This window comes from Scylla paramamosain, chromosome 32 (assembly GCF_035594125.1).
Source record: "Scylla paramamosain isolate STU-SP2022 chromosome 32, ASM3559412v1, whole genome shotgun sequence".
NCBI lineage: Eukaryota > Metazoa > Arthropoda > Malacostraca > Decapoda > Portunidae > Scylla > Scylla paramamosain.
The window spans coordinates 72,520-94,539 of record NC_087182.1 but is presented as its reverse complement, the minus strand read 5'-3'; the positions used below and the strand labels follow the sequence as shown (position 1 = coordinate 94,539).

General features: G+C 40.8%; 1 protein-coding gene and 1 long non-coding RNA gene across 5 annotated transcripts in view; one reads left to right on the top strand and one right to left on the bottom strand.

Annotated features, from left to right (window-relative positions):
- Positions 1-22,020, bottom strand: part of LOC135088939 (dnaJ homolog subfamily C member 2-like) — a 39,200-nt gene that overhangs the window by 3,178 nt on the left and 14,002 nt on the right. For 2 of the 4 annotated variants that reach the window (XM_063984010.1, XM_063984012.1), the window contains exons 9-20: positions 21,387-21,573; positions 20,825-20,969; positions 19,749-19,957; positions 18,988-19,077; positions 18,563-18,651; positions 18,068-18,193; positions 17,594-17,681; positions 17,237-17,365; positions 15,352-15,537; positions 14,444-14,616; positions 13,232-13,437; positions 12,776-12,943 (exon numbers count right to left, since the gene is read on the bottom strand). In XM_063984010.1, coding sequence (XP_063840080.1) covers positions 13,434-13,437; positions 14,444-14,616; positions 15,352-15,537; positions 17,237-17,365; positions 17,594-17,681; positions 18,068-18,193; positions 18,563-18,651; positions 18,988-19,077; positions 19,749-19,957; positions 20,825-20,969; positions 21,387-21,573 — 1,426 coding nt within the window. In that variant the 3' untranslated portion in view covers positions 12,776-12,943; positions 13,232-13,433. The remainder of the gene's footprint in view (positions 1-12,775; positions 12,944-13,231; positions 13,438-14,443; positions 14,617-15,351; positions 15,538-17,236; positions 17,366-17,593; positions 17,682-18,067; positions 18,194-18,562; positions 18,652-18,987; positions 19,078-19,748; positions 19,958-20,824; positions 20,970-21,386; positions 21,574-22,020) is intronic. The other 2 variants (XM_063984011.1, XM_063984013.1) reach the window with 1 other exon arrangement.
- On the top strand, positions 7,791-10,328 carry LOC135088946 (uncharacterized). Its single transcript, XR_010261202.1, has 2 exons — positions 7,791-8,541; positions 9,521-10,328. It is a non-coding gene; the product is annotated as an uncharacterized LOC135088946 (long non-coding RNA).

Here is a 22,020-nt window from a genome sequence, read left to right as displayed (position 1 = left end):
GGTCAACATGACTTGTACACCCTCATTGACTATTTCTTGGACTCAGCCACTCTCAGGGATATACTCAAGGAATATCCTACGTTTGCTCCCAGACTGTAGGATATTTATGCAATAAGGTGTACAATATCTGTGTAGCTGCACCGGCAGGTCTTCATTAGCTCTCAGGTGATCTGTTTTACTGATAGTATTACTGTCAAGTTTGGCAAATTCCTTGCAATCATCTAAATCATGATCCTTTGTACAGTAGTGACAGAACCATCCTTTCCTTTCCTGCTCCTTGGGATACTGTTTGTTGGCTTGGACACTTTACTTTGGAATGAGCACAATGGTTTTTCCTCAATTGATTTAGCCATGAAAGTTCTACTCCCTCTATTTTTTGTCATGGCGTTTGATTCCCTTGGTTTCCAATTGGCTGCTTGTGTTTGAGTTTTGATCCAATCATTTCCTTCTGTATTTACTGAATCCCAGTAAACAAAGGGATTGCTTGCTCCTTTTGCTTCCTTCTGGATAAATTCACATAACATTTCAAAGGGTGGGTGGTGGTCTTCATCACTGCTAGGAGTGTTGCTGTTACTGTTAGTATCAAGATATGTCTTTACTTGCTTTCTTCAGTCATGAACAATATGATTAGGGAGTTTTGCTAGCATCTTTCTCTGCTCTCTAGAGTTGTTCAGAAATGACAAATGAGAAGTGTGTTTCATTGCAGCTAGACAGCACTTCAAAAAATCTGAGATTGCTGTTAATGCTGGACTGTTATGCTGAGAGATCGGTAGCCAATTCATTAACTTTTTTGTGTAAGCATCAGCCATGATACTTTTGTTTCCAAATCTATCCATAAGAATTTTCTTTGCTTGCCCATAGTCAGCATCAGAGTTAAAGTGCATGATGATGATAATAACAATAATAATAATAATAATAATAATAATAATAATAATAATAATAATAATAATAATAATAATAATGATCATACATACATACATGTACCAAAGCAGTCTCCCTCACAAAAAAAAAAGTGGTAGTCATGATGAGGCACAGAACTTTCATGCACACACACTCATTCACACCTTTCTTTTAGCCCCTTGGCCTCCGATAGAAAAGGGAAAGTACTCTTGCCTTCACTTTATGAGGATCAGTTGCACAGCTTGGGCAGTTTTGCTGGAAAAACTCAAAAATTATTTATCCAAAAAGAAGATGCATTGGGTGAGCTTAGTGACGCAGGACACAGAAGATTTTGTTTAGAGCGTGCAGGTATTCTCATGATCACCAATCTAGTGAGGGAAGCCTTACAGAGTGACACAGAGGAACAACACACACACCACCAAAATGAAGGTAATCATAACACTTAGACATCTTGCTGCTTTGAAAAGTTACTGTGAAAATGCAGTTCAAGTAGTGATGGCATTGTAGGTCATCAAGAGCCACAGGTGGCTTACTCCTGAGTGTCAAATCCTGTTTGTTTACGTTGAGGATCTTTAATAGGATCACATTTACCTTATTTCAAAGATTGAATTACTGTCTTACCCACTGTGTCTCTCCTTCAAATATATAAAACAAAGAAAATATTTAAATAAACTATAAATTAATAATAAATGGCAGCTTTTGCTACGTCTTTTAATATACGAAATCGAATAACTTTGTTCAGGAACTGAATTATGGTACAGCAACTGAATGAATCATTTCAAAATTGTTAGAAAACGGATTTGTTCAGAAAGGGAGGCATTCAGTAACTAAGGTTCCACTGTAATAATAATAATAATAATAATAATAATAATAATAATAATAATAATAATAATAATAATAATAATAATAATCTTTCTATATACCAGGCTGGTAATTCCTCACAGGGTGGCACAATATTATTACACCATTTTTTAGGGGCTAATATCTTTAAGATAAGTTATGTTTGTAATAAGCTACATCATTCAAATAAACAAAAAAATACTAAAACTTTATTACAGATCTCAGTTTTGACTTAGACTATTAAACAGGAACTTTTTCATTTTACTTTTTGAAAATATTGAAATTACAACAATTTTTTGTATCATCAGGCAATATGTTCCATACTTTGGGACCAACACAGTGTGTGGAAAATTTATACAAACTAGTTCTTGCTTGTGGGCAAATGAGATTAAGATGATTTCCTCGGGTACCTTGGCTATGGTGGAATATATTAAATATTATGTTATTAGGATCATTACCATTAATATTTTTATATATGGTCAGCGCTATGAAATATTTCTTTAAGAGGTCGAAAGTTAGTATATTTAAGTCCTTAAACAGTAAGTCGATGTAATCATATTTACCTTTGAAGTACCCCTATTCTGTCCACCTCTCTAATGCAAGAGTTAACCAGTATTCTCAGTCATTCATCCCTTTCTCTGGTAAACTCTGGAACTCCCTGCCTGCTTCTGTATTTCCACCTTCCTATGACTTGAATTCCTTCAAGAGGGAGGTTTCAAGACACTTATCCACCAATTTTTGACCACTGCTTTGACCCTTTTATGGGACTGGCATTTTAGTGAGCATTTTTTTTTTATTAGATTTTTGTTGCCCTTGGCCAGTGTCCTTCCTACATAAAAAAAAAAAAAGACAACTATTCCCTCTTTCAATGACACTCAACTGTCCCCCTCTTCTACACTGAACATCCGTGGTCTGTCCTTTTCTTATAATCTAAACTGGAAACTTCACACCTCATCTCTAGCTAAAACAGCTTCTATGAAGTTAGGCATTCTGAGACGTCTCTGCCAGTTTTTCTTACCCTCCCCAGCTGCCAACTCTGTACAAGGGCCTTATCTGTCCATGTATAGAGTATGCTTCACATGTCTGGGGGTTCCACTCATACCGCTCTTTTAGACAAGATGGAATCAAAAGCTTTTCATATCATCGATTCCTCTCCTCTAACTGACTCATCGCCACAGTGTTGCACCTCTAGCTATCTTCTACTGCTATTTTCATGCTAACTGCTCTTCTGATCCTGGTGTGTATGGGCATTTAGTTATTCTCAGAGCACAGTGTGGCTCCCCTTGCATCCATTTTTGTAGCCCATTTTCCTTACCACTGTCAAGACGAGCATCAGTAACAGCATTAATCCTTAACCTGGTACTTATGAGCATACCATGAAGTAGAAAAAAACAATTAAATAAGTGGAAAAGTGTGTGGGCAAAAAAAATAAATAAATAAATAAAAATAATAATAATAATAATAACTTTGGTTCCTACACTAAGGAACAGGTACTTTCTTGTGGGAGTCCTGTCTGTTGTTGTTGTTTTGAGAAGGTATGGATGGAGGCTAATTGGTGCATCTTTGATAAATACTAGAATACAGGTGACTGCAACCTGCAAAACTTACATAGCTTCACTGTAATGAAGTGAACTGGCACAAAGTGTTTTTATTGCATTTTGATCATGCAAAAACTTTAAATTCATATTTTTAATAATATATTTTTGGCAAGTCTGCCTTTTCTCTTCTCGATGCCTCAGTTTATACCATTATGGTACAAAATTACATTAATATCTCAAGTGGATTGTAAAAAAAAGAAAAAAAAAAACCCTATCCAGCTAATGAGTCACTCACTAGTTCACTAGCCTTGGAGTTCTCATTTCCACCTGGGGAAGGCATCACAAATGTCCCCGGGTTGGACTGTTTTCCTCCTACTTTCTCTATTATCATTTTCAGTCCAGAGCTGGATGTTGCCTCTGTGTGTGCAATGACCTAACTTGCTCTCCTGCCCATGCTCTTGAGTCTTCTGAATTTTCTACCATCTGGCTATCACTACAGAGTCACTTAAGCTAAATTTATCTATGCTGTATACCTCTCACCTAACTCCTCTAACTATAAAAACTTTTTTGACCATTTAACTTCCAAAATGAGAGAGAGAGAGAGAGAGAGAGAGAGAGAGAGAGAGAGAGAGAGAGAGAGAGAGAGAGAGAGAGAGAGAGAGAGAGAGAGAGAGAGAGAGAGTACAGCATACACTGTATTTCTCAACATATCCACTTTTGCAAAACTGTATTAAACCTCCCTTGTGCAGCACGGCCTGAAGTCATACAAAGAAGGAGGAGGAGGAGGAGGAGGAGGAGGAGGAGGAGGAGGAGGAGGAGGAGGAGGAGGAGGAGGAGGAGGAGGAGGAGGAGGGAAGCAAGGAATACTAGAATCCTAATGTTCCTACTGTTACCTCAGCCAGCCTCAAATTTTCTCTAAAGTGATCCATTTTCTTCCGAGAAACGCACAGGTATCTAAGTGAGGCGCGCCGGGAGGGAATTAACGCTGGTATGTAACGGTAAGGCCAATGCCTGCATATTATAGTCAGAGAGAGAGAGAGAGAGAGAGAGAGAGAGAGAGAGAGAGAGAGAGAGAGAGAGAGAGAGAGAGAGAGAGAGAGAGAGAGAGAGAGAGAGAGAGAGAGAGAGAGAGAGAGAGAGAGAGAGAGAGGGAGAGAGAGAGAGAGAGAACTTTAGTACCCTGCTACAGCATTACTGAGGACAGACAACAGGCACACCATCCAGATACAACTTAATGTTAGCCTAATCAAATACAAATTAGTACATTCATAAACAACAATACATAAATACATTACATTACTAAATAAGGTAATAAAAAGTATCAGCAGGTATTGATGATAATGTTCCTCAAACTTTTCTATTCCATTCCTCTCCAAAAAAATAAATAAGAAAATAAAAAAATAAAAAATCCCCATGGCTGCCTTCAGCTAGCTCTCTCTCTCTCTCTCTCTCTCTCTCTCTCTCTCTCTCTCTCTGTCCTTCACCATTTCTCCCACCCCCCAAAAAAAAGTAATGTTGAAGCTAAACTATTTCTGCCATAATCCCTCTTTATCACCATAGTATCTAGGTCCAGTCAGCAGTCAAGGAATGTTTTATTTATCTTTCAATTGAAAGTGTAGGGTACGTGAATGGGAGGAAAGAGAATAGCCTATCGGGATGCCGTTTTTTTTTTTTTTTTTATGTAAGAAGGACACTGGTCAAGGACAACAAAAATCCAATAAAAAAATATGCCCACTGAAATGGCAGTCCCATAAAAGGATCAAAGCATTGGTCAAAAATTGATGAATAAGTGTTTTGAAACCTCCCTCTTGAAGGAATTCAAGTCACAGGAAGGTGGAAATACAGAAGCAGGCAGGGAGTTCCAGAGTTTACCAGAGAAAGGGATGAATGACTGAGAATACTGGTTAACTCTTGCGTTAGAGAGGTGGACAGAATAGGGGTGAGAGAAAGAAAGAAGAAAGAAAAAGTCTTGTGCAGTGAGGCCGCAGGAGGAGAGGAGGCATGCAGTTAGCAAGATCAGAAGAGCAGTTAGCATGAAAATAGCGGTAGAAGACAGCTAGAGTTGCAACATTGCAGGGGTGAGAGACTCACCGAGACTGCAGCTCACGACCTGGGGTTCGAGGGAACGAGAAACTTACAAGCCAGCGTTGTCTTGGTCGTCTGCCTGGCTGGTCAGGCAGACCAAGTCTGCCTAGACCAGCCTAGACTAGGACCAAGTCTGGTCCTATTCATCTTGCTTAGGATCTTGTCCTTAAACATGCCGTGCCCTCGTAAGAAGTAAAGGCCTCAGAAATAACTAATTAGGTTCTTACAAGTGTTTTCTCTTTCCTTTGGTGATCCAAAGTAATTGTACAACTTTTTTTTGTGTGTGTGTTATAATTGTTACTACCAAAGTACTACTTGTCATTCACTGCTTCATGTATTGGTTTATGTATTAGTTCATACTAGTTGATTTCGGAAGCTTCTCTCTGTATGGAGCCAGTTCAGCTCCAGCCGGCAAGCGGGTAGCCGCTCCTTAATACATTGTTACCCCTGGAGTCCATCTCTTACTACGTCTCAATCCTGCAGTTATTACATTGGCGACGAGGATGGGATTTATTGGCAAAGTAGAAGAATTTAACCAGGATGCCGAGGTGTGGACTCAATATGTGGAGCGGCTGGAGCATTTTTTTGAAGCCAACGACATTATTGAAGAGAAAAAAAAGAAATCTACTTTATTGGCTGTTTGTGGAGCAAGAACCTACGAAGTGATAAGGTCACTCTGCCTACCAGAGAAGCCAGCCGACAAGTCGTACAGTGACCTCAAAGTGCTGGTGGAGAATCACATGTGCCCGAAACCGTCAGTAATCATGAAGCGCTTCAAATTCAACTCACGATTCAAGCAACCAACTGAATCTGTGTCTTCTTACATTACTGACCTTCGGAAATTAGCGGAGCACTGTGCGTACGGAAACCAACTACCTGACATGTTACGAGATCGTCTGGTGTGTGGAATTGACGACCGAAAAATACAAGCAAGGTTGTTGGCAGATGGGAATTTGGACTTCAAGAAGGCAGAGGCAACTGCTCTGGCTATGGAGGCTGCGGCAAAAGACACTGAAGACCTACAACAGGCTGGGGAGTACCCGCAGCAGTCAAGTGAACAAGATTCAGGAGAGGCGCGGGGAAGGAAGAAAAATTCAAGAGACACCGTGGGTGCGAACGAATCCTCGACCACAGTGCTACAGGTGTGGGGGTCCGCATGTGGCTCCTAGCTGTCATTTTGCACGTGCTACCTGTTTTAAATGTAAGAAAGTGGGACACTTGGCAAGGATGTGTCGAAATAAAGCAGACATGGAAAGGAAAATGCACAAGATTGAGGGTGAAGAGGAGGACGGTGAGACAACTGGGGAAGAATACACCTTGTATACAGTGCGGGGGCTCGTGAACCACCTGTGATTGTTCACCCAGAAGTTAACAAGGTGGCTATTCCCATGGAAGTGGATACTGGTGCTGCGGTGTCCATTATAAGTCAGAAAGTGTATGAAGAAAGCTGGAAGGATACGTGCAAGCCGGTGCTCGAGTATTCCGACGTAGTGTTACGCACCTACAGTGGAGACTTATTGAAAGTGATGGGGGAAGTGAATGTGGAGGTTAATTATAACAACCAGTCGAAAGTTCTGCCGTTGGTGGTAGTGGATGGAGACGGGCCCGAGTTTGATGGGGAGAAACTGGTTGAAACAAATTAAGCTAGACTGGGCTGCAGTTTATAGTTGTCGGTCAGAGTGTGATAAGGTCATTCGCAGTTTTAGTAATGTTTTCAAAGAGGAGTTGGGTCTCATCAGAAACACAAAGGCGACCCTACATGTGGATAAGGAGGCACAACCCAAGTTTTTCAAAGCTCGCCCGTTGCCCTACGCCTTGAAAGACAAAGTGGAGCACGAGTTGGAACGGCTAGTTAACGATGGAGTAATTGAACCTGTGCAGTTCTCAGAGTGGGCGGCGCCAATAGTCCCGATAGTTAAGGGAGACAAATCCATACGTATTTGTGGGGACTACAAGATGACTGTGAACCGCGTGTCTAGAGTGGACAGTTACCCGATACCGAAGGTTGAGGATTTATTAGCAAATTTGTCAGGAGGGAAGACTTTTTCAAAATTAGACCCTGTCACATGCTTATTCACAACTACCACTGGAAGAGGAATCAAAAAATATGTAACGATAAATACACATAAGGGGTTATTCGTATATAATCGCTTACCATACGGAGTCTCCTCGGCGCCAGGAATATTCCAGAGAGTTATGGAGAACTTACTGCAAGGTATCCCTCACGTGGTGGTGTACTTGGATGATGTATTAGTGACAGGGAAGACGGAAAGGGAACATCTGAGTAACCTGACAGAAGTTTTGAGGCGTATGGATGACGCGGGGGTGAAACTGAAGTTAAAGAAGTGTGTGTTTCAGGCACCAGAAGTAACATATTTAGGACATAAAATTAATGCGGAAGGGCTGCACCCGTCCGAGGACAGGTTCAAGCTGTTATAAAGGCACCCACACCAAGCAACATCACTGAACTAAAGGCGTATTTGGGGCTTGTTAATTATTATGGCAGATACATTCCTAATCTCTCCACAGTATTTGCTCCCTTGTACAGATTACTGCAACGGGACGTGGAATGGCAATGGGGACCAGAACAGCAGCGTGCCCTTGCCACATCGAAACAACTGTTGGCGAGCTCCAAGGTGTTGGTGCATTATGACAGCAGCAAGCCCCTCCTGCTCACCTGTGACGCGTCACCATACGGATTGGGAGCAGTCCTTGCACACCGTTTGGAGTCTGGAGAGGAGAAACCGATTGCTTTCGCATCCCGATCCCTGAGCATAGCTGAACGCAAGTATGCTCAGGTAGAGAAAGAAGGTTTGGCAATAATATTTGGTGTTAAGAAAATTTCATAATTACTTGTATGGCCGCCATTTTGAGATCATTTCAGACCATCAGCCACTTAAAAGTCTGTTTAATGAAACTCGCCCAGTGCCTGTGATGGCATCAAGTCGTATCCAACGCTGGGCGCTAACACTATCGGCGTATGAATACACTATCACCCCACAAACCAGGGAAAAATATAGTACATGCTGATGGGTTGAGTCGCCTTCCTCTCCCTGAATTCCCCAAGGTGACTCCAGTCCCCGGTGATGTGGTATGCGTGTTGGAGAGACTAGACCAGACACCCGTCACGTCGAGAGAGTTAAGGCAATGGACGGATAAGGACTCAACACTCTCGAAGGTAAGAGATCACATTCTGTACGGTTGGCCTGGACATATAGCAGAGGAAACACTTCAGCCTTTTTTTAGAAGGAGGCACGAATTAAGTGTCCAAGATGGAATAATTTTGTGGGGATCAAGAGTGGTGGTGCCTCAGATAGCTAGAAAAAATGTGTTGGCTGAGCTACATGCAACGCATCCAGGAGTCTCGCGCATGAAAGGTATTGCGCGTAGTCATGTGTGGTGGCCCAATATAGATAAAGATGTTGAGTCAACAGTACAACTATGTTCACAGTGCCAACAAGTGAGAAATCTTCCCCAGACGCTCCTTTGCAGCCATGGGAGTGGCCACTAAAACCCTGGTCCAGGTTACATTTGGATTACGCTGGGCCGTTTATGGGTAAGATGTTCCTCGTCATCATAGATGCCCAATCCAAATGGATGGATGTTCACGCTACACAGTCAGCCACTTCATCTATAACTATTGAAAAGTTGCAAGTTACATTCGGGTCACAAGACTACCTGACACGGTGGTAACAGATAATGGTACCAATTTTTGTAGCGAAGAGTTTGAAGCTTTCTTAAAACAAAATGGTATCATTCACATAAAGACATCTCCCTACCATCCAGCATCCAATGGGTTGGCGGAAAAGGCAGTTCAAATTTTTAAAAATTCTCTTAAAAGATTAACAGGAGGCTCATTGGAATCCAGAATTAGCAAGTTTCTGTTACGGTATCGAGTAACACCTCAGACTACCACAGGAGTTTCCCCTGCTGAGCTTTTAGTGGGAAGAAAATTAAAAACTTGTTTAGACTTACTGCATCCAGATGTCCAGGATAGAGTTATGAAGAAGCAAGAAATGCAAAAGTACTACCATGATCAGAAAGCGCGGCATAGGGAATTTAAAGTGGGAGAATTAGTTTATGTAGTAAACTTTTCTCCAGGGATAAAATGGCTATCAGGCGTAATTGTCCAAAAATCCGGTCCTGTTTCTTTCAAGGTGCAGTTGCTAGATGGGAGGACTGTACGACGTCATCTCGACTATGTGAGGAGAAGAGTAAGCATAGAGGGCGAGACGGTTAACGCAGATGATGCCATACCACCTCCCATGGACCTCACAAATGGAGCAGGAATTCAGAAACATGGTTCGGCACCGGCAGGCAGCGTGTCGCCCCCTAAAGGCAGGAGTTTTCGAAGCAGTCCGGAGCACACAACAGCAACGCGCCGGATCAAATTCAAGAACGAGAGTTAACCTCAAGTCAAGAGTTCGAACCTGGATTGCCGCCACAACAGCAGCCGTTGGAGAGGGAAACACTGCGCCGTTCTGAGAGACTGCGCCAGAAGCCAGATCGTTTGCAGATAGCTTGGAAATAAAATGTTAGGTCTCTTGCTTCACTTGTGTTAACTATTTTAATTGTTGGAGTTTTGTATTACTTTTGCTAGTTTTAGTTACTATGTTTATTTTGTTTTTTGTCTCGTGTTTGCGGGTTTTAGCGTTTCTTATAACTTGTATCGAATATTTTTTTTTCTAGTCTTTCTAATTGATAAGTTTTAGTATCTTCTGTATCTTTTTTAACATTTTGGTTGTAAACTTGATTTTATGGTTTCTAACCTGAGTTTTTTTTTTAAAAAAAGGGAGGAGTGTTATAATTGTTACTACCAAAGTACTACTTGTCATTCACTGCTTCATGTATTGGTTTATGTATTAGTTCATACTAGTTGATTTCGGAAGCTTCTCTCTGTATGGAGCCAGTTCAGCTCCAGCCGGCAAGCGGGTAGCCGCTCCTTAATACATTGTTACCCCTGGAGTCCATCTCTTACTACGTCTCAATCCTGCAGTTATTACAGTGTGTATGTGCTCAAGAGAGAAAGACTCAAAGGCAAAAACAGTCACGAAGGAAAGGTTCAGTAATTAATTGAAAAAAAATAAATAAGAAAAAAACTAAAGAACCAATTTACAAGGACCATAGAAACCTTCTTTAAGACGCAAATAACTTCCAGTACAGCATGTCAAAAGTAGTCAAGTTAAGACGCCGAAACATCCCCTTCTCGTTAATCTAAAGTCGCTGTTGTGGATTATATGATTCATTATATTTGTATCTCTCTCTGTCTCTCTCTCTCTCTCCCAATGTGCATGAGTTTATCTCCATACAGTGTGCTTATAATGGCTGTTAAATGTTAACCATTGCTCATTGCTTATTTGCAGATTCATCTCGTATTAGAGGAATTCCCTTTTTCTCTATAAATCAACTATTAAAAAAGTGGTAAGGACGAGCAGATAGACATGTTGGCAATCTGTTTAAAACCATTGTGTGTTGTGTGTCTGGTGGTAACTGAATACGTACAACTCAGGGCCTGTGCTTTGAAACTCTTGTTCTCTCCTAAGGTCTATTTTCAAAGGACACAGATATTTGGTCAATCTTATGTTTTTTTTTTTTTTTCTTTTTATTAATGGTGGGTAATCATTATTAGCTATCACCAAAATCATGAAAACACCTTTAAGAAACAGTTACTTTTACTTGAGCTTCTTCTCCAAAAAGCATAATAACTTTCACTAGAGCCCGTTGACCTAAAACACCGACAAACACCCCAAAACACAACCAAAACTCCCCAAAATACATCTAAACCCACCTAAGGTACCCAGAAACACACATACCCGCCCACACCACTCCCGTACCCACTGAAAACACATCCAAACTCACTCAAAACAGCCCAAAAACACTTAAAACATTCCAACACACACCCAAACTCATCCAAAACTGACCAAAACACCCTAAAATACTCCTAAGACACCCCAAATCACACCAAGAATGATAAAAAGAAATATAAATACATAAAATAAATATATGAGACAGGCAGGGAACAGAGTATTGAGGTACAGGGGGCAGGAAGGGTGTACTAAGGAGTAGGGAGGGAGAGAGAGGGTGTGAGTAAGGTGGGACAGACAGGCAGACTGGGAAAGTAGACAGGGTTTATTGAGTTGAAAGGGGACAAACAGGGGCAGTTTAATAAGATGCAGGGGCGAGACAGGGTGTATTAAGATCTAGGGGCAGACAGGAGGGGTGTACTAAGGTGTATGAAGACAGAAAGGGTGTACTGAGGTGTGGGACAGACAGACAGACAGACAGAGGGAGAGATTAAAAGAGAAAATTTGAGTGACATAGACAATGGATATGAGAGAGAGAGAGAGAGAGAGAGAGAGAGAGAGAGAGAGAGAGAGAGAGAGAGAGAGAGAGAGAGAGAGAGAGAGAGAGAGAGAGAGAGAGAGAGAGAGAGAGAGAGAGAGAGAGAGAGAGAGAGAGAGAGAGAGAGAGAGAGAGTGTGTGTACTAGTCATCTCTATCATTGAACATAAATTTGCAATATATGTATAGGTTTGTGTATACTAGCCTTACTTAATGTGTATAGATTTCTGAGCATATACCAGCATCTCTTACGAGTTTATGTGTGTATATCAGACTTAGCAAGTGTATGGATGTGTCTCTAAGTGTATCCCAGTGTTTGTATACCAGTTAGTGTGTGTTGTACCAGACTTAGTAAGCGTGTGTGTGTTTCTAAGAATATACAACCAATAGCAAGCGTTTGTATATGTCTCTAAGTGTATACCCAGTCTTAATTGTGTGTTTGTGTGTGTATACCAGCATTACATAGTGTTTGTAATGGTTTGTGTGTATACTAGTCTTTTTTTAATTGTTACCAACTATCCCATCTCTCCACACCCACCTGAGGCATACAGCATCACCCCAGAGTACAGCCCCAGGTTGGTCTGGCTAGCCCCGATGATGATGAAAGCAGGAACCATCATTATCACCTGCTGTGGTTGATGATGATGGCTTCTACACACACACACACACACACACAACACACACACACACACACACACACACACACACACACACACACACACACATAGCACTTACATCTCCATGCATTTATGGAGGGACCACAAAGATAAAAGCAGATCAAAAGATAAATGCATGAGAGAGAGAGAGAGAGAGAGAGAGAGAGAGAGAGGAGAGAGAGAGAGGAGGAGAGAGAGAGAGGAGAGATAGAGAGAGAGAGAGAGAGAGAGAGAGAGAGAGAGAGAGAGAGAGGAGAGAGAGAGAGAGAGAGAGAGAGAGAGAGAGAGAGAGTGTGTGTCACTCCATAAACAAGATAAACCTGATTTGTTTTCTCCACAATCTCACATACAGGGAATAGCAAGCAACACATCACCAGACACACAAACACACACACACACACACACATATACAGACCTTAAAGCGCCTCATGCAGTCTTTCTTGGTTCGGTTGGGGACACACCTGGCAATGCGGTCCCAGCGGTCAGGAGTAGAGACTGGATATGGTCTTGAGGGCTTGCTCCAGCAACCTCTGTTCCTCAGCTCCCCAAGCAGCAGTGTTCATCCCCAGCATCTCCTGTGGTGCTGCACAAAGGAAAGATCTAACATCAGCCTAAAAACATGTTTTTTTCTTAAAATATCTTGGAATTGATTCACAGCTCAACTGGTGATATTGCATAGAGCTAAAAGACAATTCACAGCAGTTACACAGAGAAGGGGAGAAAGGTCTTGAGTTCATACAGAGAAGACTCATGGTAATAATTAATTAGTATAAAAAGAGAAATGAGAAATTACCCAAGCATCAACATGATATAAAACTACACAAAGATGCAAAAGAATTATCTGAATGTCAGCATAACAGCAAGAACTCACTGTCATATCTCTGGGAGGCTGTGGTGTCGCTGATCACCTGCCGAGCCTGTGCCTTCTCCATGCTGTGGTAGGCATTCTTGTTGGCTGCCTCCCTCATGTGCTTGTCTGAGTGTTGCAGCTCCTTGGCCTTATTGAGCACCTCCTTGGCCAGCCTGGTGATGCTGGTGGCTGTGTGTTGGTTGATATACTCTGCCACAACCTCTCACCTGCAGCATGGAGGGTTCAATGAGTTCCTCTAAGTACAGCAATGCATAAAAACATAACCTAACATTAAGGGAGCTGCAAGAAGCCATCCTTGTATGAAACATATCTACCTATATCCACCTATCATTCCCATCCATAAATTTGTCTAATCCTTTAATGCTCCCCAATGACTCAGCACTAACAACCTGATTACTGAGTCCATTCCATTCATCTACTACTCCATCTGAGGACCAATTTCTTCCTCTCTAACTATTTTCAAGCTTGAACCCATTGTGTCTTGTTCTATCCTAATTATGATCCTGAGAATTTTATAAATGTCACCTTTGTTATATTCCCTATACCACGTGAAGACCTAAATGGTGTGTATGTAGAGAACAGTAGTAGGGATCAGATAACAACCTTGATATTAGTCATTTTAAAACACACATGGAAACACAAGAATAAGGCAATATATCAATCAAATAAAATATTAAAGCTTAAAAAACCCATCTATTTATATACTAGGCCAGCAATCTCACATCAGCTGGCCCAGACAAGGCACCACACACACACACACACACACACACACACACACACACACACACACACACACACACATGCACACCACTTAGTGTCAGCATGCTCGGCTCACAACCGAGAAGGCATGGGTTCAAGTCCTGGGAGAATCTCTTCATGTGTAGCCCCTGTTCACCTAGCAGCAAGTAAGTACAGGATGTAACCTGAAGGGTTATGGCCTCACTGTCCCAGTGTGCGGTGTGTGAATGGTCTCAGTCCTACCCAAAGATCAATCACTACAAGCTCTGACCTCTTTCCATATGGGGAACAGCTGGTTTCGTGACCAGCAGACGAATGTAGGTGAATGACACGTCATTCACACTCTTAGCCCTGTCAGCCCCAGTGGAAAGGGACAGCCTTGTGGACCACCAATAATAATAAGATATCAAAAAATATATAAAAAGAAGCAATTTACACACACACACACACACACACACACATGAACCAGCTCACCTCTTTGTTGTGCCGGCAGGGAAGAGGTTGACGGCTTTGATGAGCAGCTGGAGGTCATCTTGATTCCAGACTTTGAGTGATGAACCTTCCCCTCCTCCTCCACCCCCTCCCCTTGCTGCCGCTGCTGCCACCTCCTCCCTCTCCTTTTTGATCCTGTTGCGCACCTCACTCACCTACAACAGAGAGAGAAGGCAAAGAAGTGTTACAGGGGGTCCTCAAGTTATGACAGAGTTCTGTTCCTATGCCATGTTATAAACTGATTTTCTGCATAGGTCAGAACCAGCATAAGTAAGCTACCTGCAGTATGTCAATCACTAATACTAATACTGTTGTACTGTAAAGTCATAGTCTAGGACATAAACACATAACTGTTGTGCCTGTAAAAGAAACATATGAAGGACAAAAGTCAAGACTGTCATACACCAAGGACTCCTTGTACTAATCATAACTATCAGTGGAGAAATAGTCTGAAAGGTTTGACTATCCTAGGGAAAACAGATCATACAGAATATCCAGATCATTTGGGGTGGATTGTTCTAATTTAGATTAGCTTGCTTTATGCTACTTTAGATTTAGCTAATCAGATAAGGTAATGTAACATGACTTAAATAGACCTAACATAGTTCATTTCAAAAGTGATGCAGATACCCATATGTCTGTTGGAGCAGCTTTTGGGTTCAAGGCTTAGGAAATTATTTGATTTAAGAATGACAAAAATTATGCTTTTTTTTTTTATATAAGCAACAATTACTGCTACTACTACTACTACTACTACTACTACTACTACTGTTGGCCCTCCACACTCACCTCCTGTGTCAAAAAATTACTACTGCTATTACTACTACTGTTGATCTCTCTCACTCACCTTTGTCAATTAACTACTACTACTACTGTTGATCCTCCCTCACCTCCTTCATGAGTACCTCCCGCCCTTGCATCTTGTCCTGGGCCACTTGTGCTAGTTCCTTGTTGAGTTCCTCCAGGCGGGTCAGCACCAGTGCCTCACACAGCAGCTCCACATCTGTCATGGTCTGCACTCGCTCCCCCTCCTCTAATGCAAAGTAACTGTTGTCCTTACAGAGAGTCCACAGCATCTGGGAATAGAGGATACTATACTAATGATTTTCAGCCTCTCTCTTATTGCTGCAATGTTGCATATCTTGCTATCTTTTTACTGCTATTTTTTTTCTAGTAAACTCTGGAACTCCCTGCCTGCTCCAGAAGATCCTCCTTCCTATAACTTGAACTCTTTAAAATGGCTGGTTCCAACTTTTCAAAACACTTATCCAACAATTCTGGATAATCCTTATGATCTTTCTTTTGGGACTAGCATCTCAGTAGACTTTCTTTCCCCTCTTTTTATTGCCCTTGACCAAAGATCTTGCATAAAAAATGTTACTGAAATATGTGAGGAAAGGGTGAAGAGAGAGTATGTGAAGTTCAGAGCAAAGAGGAAGGGAATACAAGGGCAGGACTAAATAGAGAAATCTGTTGCAGTTATGTCCTCATGGAGTATTTATCAAGAGGTGTCAAATAAAGATAGACAGATACAGAGATGTTCTTTATCACTGTCACCATCATATCTATGCAATGACAAAGAATATGTGCTTTATTCTATTTCACGTTGCTTTTTAAAATTATTTACGTGAACAAAATACAGGCAATCATAATTTGTATATATATTTTTTTAGTTTCCAAATTAATTTACACATTTGAACACTAAATTTAATGCTCTTTCCATCTTTCTAATACAAATGCAGTCCTCTCAGCCCCTTATGAACAGGAACTGTATCAAAATCATTTTAAAAATGACATCAAAGAAAAAGGAAAAAAATATAAATCTGAAAGTATATAATGAATGAGAATATTTTAATGTGAAATGTTACAGAAGATGAAAGTGGGTAGAGTTTCATTTTTAGTTTTTCTTTTTTTTTTTTTTAGCAAATTTTGTAGCCTTAAAATGAATGATAAAAAAAAAAAAAAAAAAAAAGACTTGCCAGGTAGAATGATGGTTCCAGGCATGAGTCATGAGAACTATAGGGGCAGGTGACAGGAAGGGAGGACTGCGACAAGATGAAAGTGAAAGGGGAGAGGAAAGGAACAGGAGGAGAAAAGGATATAATGTAGTGGGCTTGCTTGCCATAGCCAGGGATCATTATTATTATTATTATTATTATTATTATTATTATTATTATCATCATCATCATTATTATTATTTTTTTTTTTTTATATATATATTGGAGGATCACTGGCCAAGGACAACAAAGACTGAAAAAAAAAAAAAAAGAAGAAAGAGGCCCACTGAGGTGCTGGCTACTGAACACAGTCAAGTGTTAGTCAAACAAACAGGGTAAGTGCCTTGAAACCTCGCTCTTGAAAGAGTTCAAGTCATAGGAAGGTGGAAATACAGAAGCAGACAGGGAGTTCCAGAGTTTACCAGAGATAGGGATGAATGATTGAGAATAATGGTTAACTCTTGCATTAAAGAGGTAGACAGAATAGAGATGAAAGAAAGAAGAAAGACTTGTGCAGTGAGGCATGCAGTTAGCAAGATCAGAAGAGCAGTTGGCATGAAAATAGCAGTAGGAGGTAGCAAGAGATTCAACACTGCAGTGATGAAAAAGAGGCTGAAGGCAGTCAGTTAGAACACACTAGAAAGAAAGTGCACCACGAAAATTCAATATATTTGTCAGGAGAATTTTTGATTATGTTAGCGATCACAGCAGTTTAAGCGTCAAAGACAAGTGTGTGGTAAGTTCTTACATGTCAAGCAGATTCTACCCTCCTCCTCACCTTCCTCTCTTTTTTGAATGCTTTCTTCAGCACCTCTCTTTTCTTCTTTTCTACCTCCTGTTTTGCTCTTTGCTCTGCCTCCTCTGCTTCTCTTTTCTTTCTCTCTGCTTCCTCAGCTTCCTGCCTTACCTGAAAACACCAAATTTACACATTAGCAAGACATATCATTCAAAAAAAAAGACAACATAGCATGGTATTTCAAAATATATGGCATTTCCGAGCATAAGACATGAAAAATACAAATCAATGAGAAAAATGTGAAGCCTTGGTCTGTTGTAGAAATCAATGCATATATGTGTCCGAGAGTAGTTAGAGATTGGCCTGGTGCTAATACTGGAGATCACAATGTGCACTCACCCTCTCCTCCTCTTCTTGTTTTTGCCTGATTGCCTCTGCTTTTGCCTTTTTCTGAGCCAGTCTTCTTTCCTTGTCTTCTTCTTTAAATCTTAAAAAAATTATATATATATATATATATATATATATATATATATATATATATATATATATATATATATATATATATATATATATATAATTCTTCATCTCTTTCCCTCTTTTTCTATAAACTTACCCATTCTTTAGCTACAGAAGTAGACAGCAAAAGCAGTAATTAATTTTTCCCTCATAAGGAGTCAGAAGTAAAACAAGAACAGCTTCTTTGCAATCTAAATCATCATAAACCCTTCCATCAAAATGAAATTTGAAGTATTATGTAACAACAGAAAAAAGTACTCCTTGTGATAAATATCTCTTGGGATAATGCACAAAATTTCAACTTTTATTGGGATACAACGAAAATACACGAAATCAGTAATAAGTAACGAAACATACTTGGCTATCCTTGGGTCACAGGCATATGCATTGTCAACTAGCCTGCGCAATCGACCCATCTCCTCCTTCCGACGCCTTGCTCGCTCTACCTTGTTCTGCTTCTCTATCCATCGACGCTCCTCCCGGCTGGCAAGATTGACTGATTTAAAGAAGGGAAGGCAACCACAACATTGCAGTCACATTGCACTGTTACAAAATATTCAAAGAAACTAAAATGACTAGTTAAAGCAATCAGAACAATGTCAGTGCCAGTTTTCCTTGCCATAAGTCTGGGTATTCTGTCTAGCCATATTAAATTTTCTTGTTATTTTTTCCAATGTCAAGTCTAGGCTTAAGTTTGGGCATTATTTCCTTATTCAATTAAAATTTTATTCAATGTTAATGTTTCAAGATACAAATTTCACCATTTTTGCTGCCTTTGGGAAGATAAAACAAGGCTGGAGTGGAATACACATAACTCTAAAAAGACCAGACATACAAATAGTGAAGACTCACTCCTGTCCCTTCTCCTTTTCCTCCTCATCCAGATATGAAAACTCTTGCCAGGAATCAAAGTCGTACCAGAATCCATAGAAGCGATCAACCTGCACAGTGATGAAAATTAAGTCGGTTAACAATACAAAATAAACACTATTCATAAAGAAATCTTGAAATGATGTTTTATGTGTAAGTTACTGGACCCTCTATGCTGAGGAAAATTATAGTGTATGATATTTTAAACAAACTTTCAAAATTACTGGTCTATCTTTCCATCAACATAGCATATGATGATGGTAACTATAAAAAGTAAACTGTCACCAAATATCTACTTGCATTTCTGCTACTAGTAATCTCACTTCTAAAACAGTACAAGGGAGATTGATGTGACTGTACAGGCCAATCACTCTCTCCAGTTACTTAATCTGCTAATCTGGACTGACCTTTTGTTTGGTGTCATCAGGTTTGCCCAAGCCAGGAACGTGCTTGTGGGTGGACCAACGAGCATTGCACTCAAACACCCCTGTGAAAATCTGCAATGCAACACTGTGCCTTACAAAGATGTGGTGGAGACTGAAGAAGATGGAGAGAGAGAGAGAGAGAGAGAGAGAGAGAGAGAGAGAGAGAGAGAGAGAGAGAGAGAGAGAGAGAGAGAGAGAGAGAGAGAGAGAGAGAGAGAGAGAGAGAGAGAGAGAGAGAGAGAGAGAGAGAGAGAGAGAGAGAGAGAGAGAGAGAGAGAGAGAGAGAGAGAGAGAGAGAGAGAGAGAGAGAGAGAGAGAGAGAGAGAGAGAGTTATATAATCTAATATATAGACCTGACATTACAATATGAGATGGAGTTAATCCCTTCAGTGATATGTAATCATCCACACCACTACAAGTAATGTATACAATCTTTATAACCACCTGCAAGAAAAAAGCGGTGAAAAGGAATAGATTTTTTGCAATTTCTAGCCAGTATAATGTTTGGAGATGGCTGTAGAATGTGAAGAATTGTCCCAGAGTGGTTAGTGGTAAAGAAAAGATGTACCAAATAGCAATGAATACTGAACTTTCAATTCTTTGTTGAGTCATTTTTCTTCCTAATAGGAGTTAGCGCTTGCCTTGTGTGCACATATATTTGACATTACAGTATGACATGGAGTTAAAAGACCTTTGAATTCTTTGTGGAATAAATTTTCTTCTTAGTGGGGATCAGCGCTTACCTGGAAGAAGTTTGCCTTATTGTGTGCACTGACAGCCGGCACCTCGTCATCAAACTCTGGGTCCACCGAGTCCCAGGAGCATTGCTTGATGGGGTCCCCGAGAATCTCATAGGCTTTGGTGATGCAGGTGAAGTAGTCATCGTCATCCCTCACCTCCTCCCCAGCTGCTCGCCGCTTGTCTGGGTGGTGCCTCAGAACCATCATGCAGTCTGTGAGGAGTAACACAATGGACGGAAGTGCACACTAATGCTGCACTCTCATTCCTTTACCCAAGTGTTGGGTCATCCTGTTTTAAGCACATACCAAAGGGAATGCTAATTATTATATTAGACTTACAGATATCTTAGCATAAAACCAATGATCAGAAAATATAATGTCTATCTATCTATCTATATATCAGGTTGCCAATCCCACATGGGGTGGCCCAGACAAACCACCACACACTCTTACAAATATCATTCACACTCATAGCCATAGGGGCGCCAACTATTCTTCAGACACATTCTCTCTGCTCTTCTGTATGCACCACCTAGCTACAATTCAAGGGCTTGTTAAAGCTAACAGTTATGGACATGGTTTCATAATTAATAGTAATTACTACAAACAACATGATGGCATTCCCTTTGGGTTCTACTTTAGCAAATGTATCCCAAATGATTGGTGTGAGCAAAACTTCAATAATTAGCCATGCAATGTCAATAGCAGGCAACAAACTGCCTGTGCCAGATGATTGACAAAAGTCAACTGACAATGCTCCTCGCTGTGGGCCACAGGAAGACACAGCTCGCCCACGCCCACTCACTGTCAGTGTGGCCACACTTATTTGGTACAATGCTCCCACTTTTCTCACCATTTATCACACTCACCTGCTTGCTCACAACCATTGCCAGTGTGGCCATAGTCATAGTCTCAAACCACCATACTACACCCCAGGAGCTTTGGTATAGCAAAGCCAACCACATACATCCATAGCAAGGCACAAATAAAATGTAGTTATTGAAAATATACAAATAAAATAAAAATACCAAGACTAAAAGGGCTGACACTGCAACTGAAAACTGGCACTATAAAAATACCTTCAAACAACAGGTGCACTAAAACTTGGTACTCAGTACACTCTAGCTCCAGATGCCACCAGGACTTACACGCTCTTTTGATGTCATCATCAGAGGCCTTGTACCTGTGCTTTCGGAGTCCCAGTACTGCATAATGATCCTGGTCCTGAAAGGCAATGTTGTAGAAATGTATCAATATATAAAAGAAAGATACTAATCAAATAAATGACAGAGGTAAGTGATGCTCTCATAGTGAACAATCAAGACAGAACTATATATGCTAGATAAGTTTAGGTTTTGAAAAGAGCTTAGTAAGAACTGGTTCACAGAGTAGTGGACAAATAGAACAGGCTTAGCATTCATGTGGTCAGCACCTACACCATAAGTGATATCATGAGGTTAGATGACTAGGCATATGCATATAGAGGCCAGATGGCAATAGGAAGGCTGACTGCATGGGGAAGAGGAGGATAATAGATTTTCATGGTTAGTACAGGAGTTATCCAGTGTAGGCCAGCCAATCTTTTGCAGTCTTCTCCATTCTTATGTTGCTATGACTGGACCATGCTGGCTGAGTTTTCACCTTCCAGTCTGCTGGGTTGAGAGAGCGAAGATAGTGTATGTCATCCTCCACCTCCACCTCCTGAGCCTCCTCCTCCTCACTCTCCTCTTCACTTTCCCCAACTGAGGAGGTGAGGTGGCCCCGCAGACGCCGTGCCTCATATATGTGGAACCATCGTCCCACTGGTTCTACCTCACCAGGATGAGTGCTGTGGAAGGGAGAGGTAGAGAGAAAATAAAACAGATATTACCAAGAATACCATTCAGGATGCTGAGGAAATAAAGGACATATTGTACAGAAAGAGACAGAAAAGAAAAATACCATAAGAGAAGAACTAGAAGGTCATCTCTAAAAAGTACACACACACACACACACACACACACACACACACACACACACACACACAAAGAGACAGACCATGAAAGATAAAGAGATGTTGTTGCAGAGACTATACACCAAAACATCATCTGAGAAATTCTCATCTACATACAAAAGCCCCATGGTTAAGTTAAGTTAGTGTTCTTAATGGGGGCATCCACTGGAGAAAGATGCACTGGTTAAGCTGGATTAGTGTCTTTAAAGGGGGGACAGGACTCGCCTCTCAGTTAGGTTGGGTAAAGTTAGGTTAAGCTAGAAAGTTCCCAGTTTTCAATAT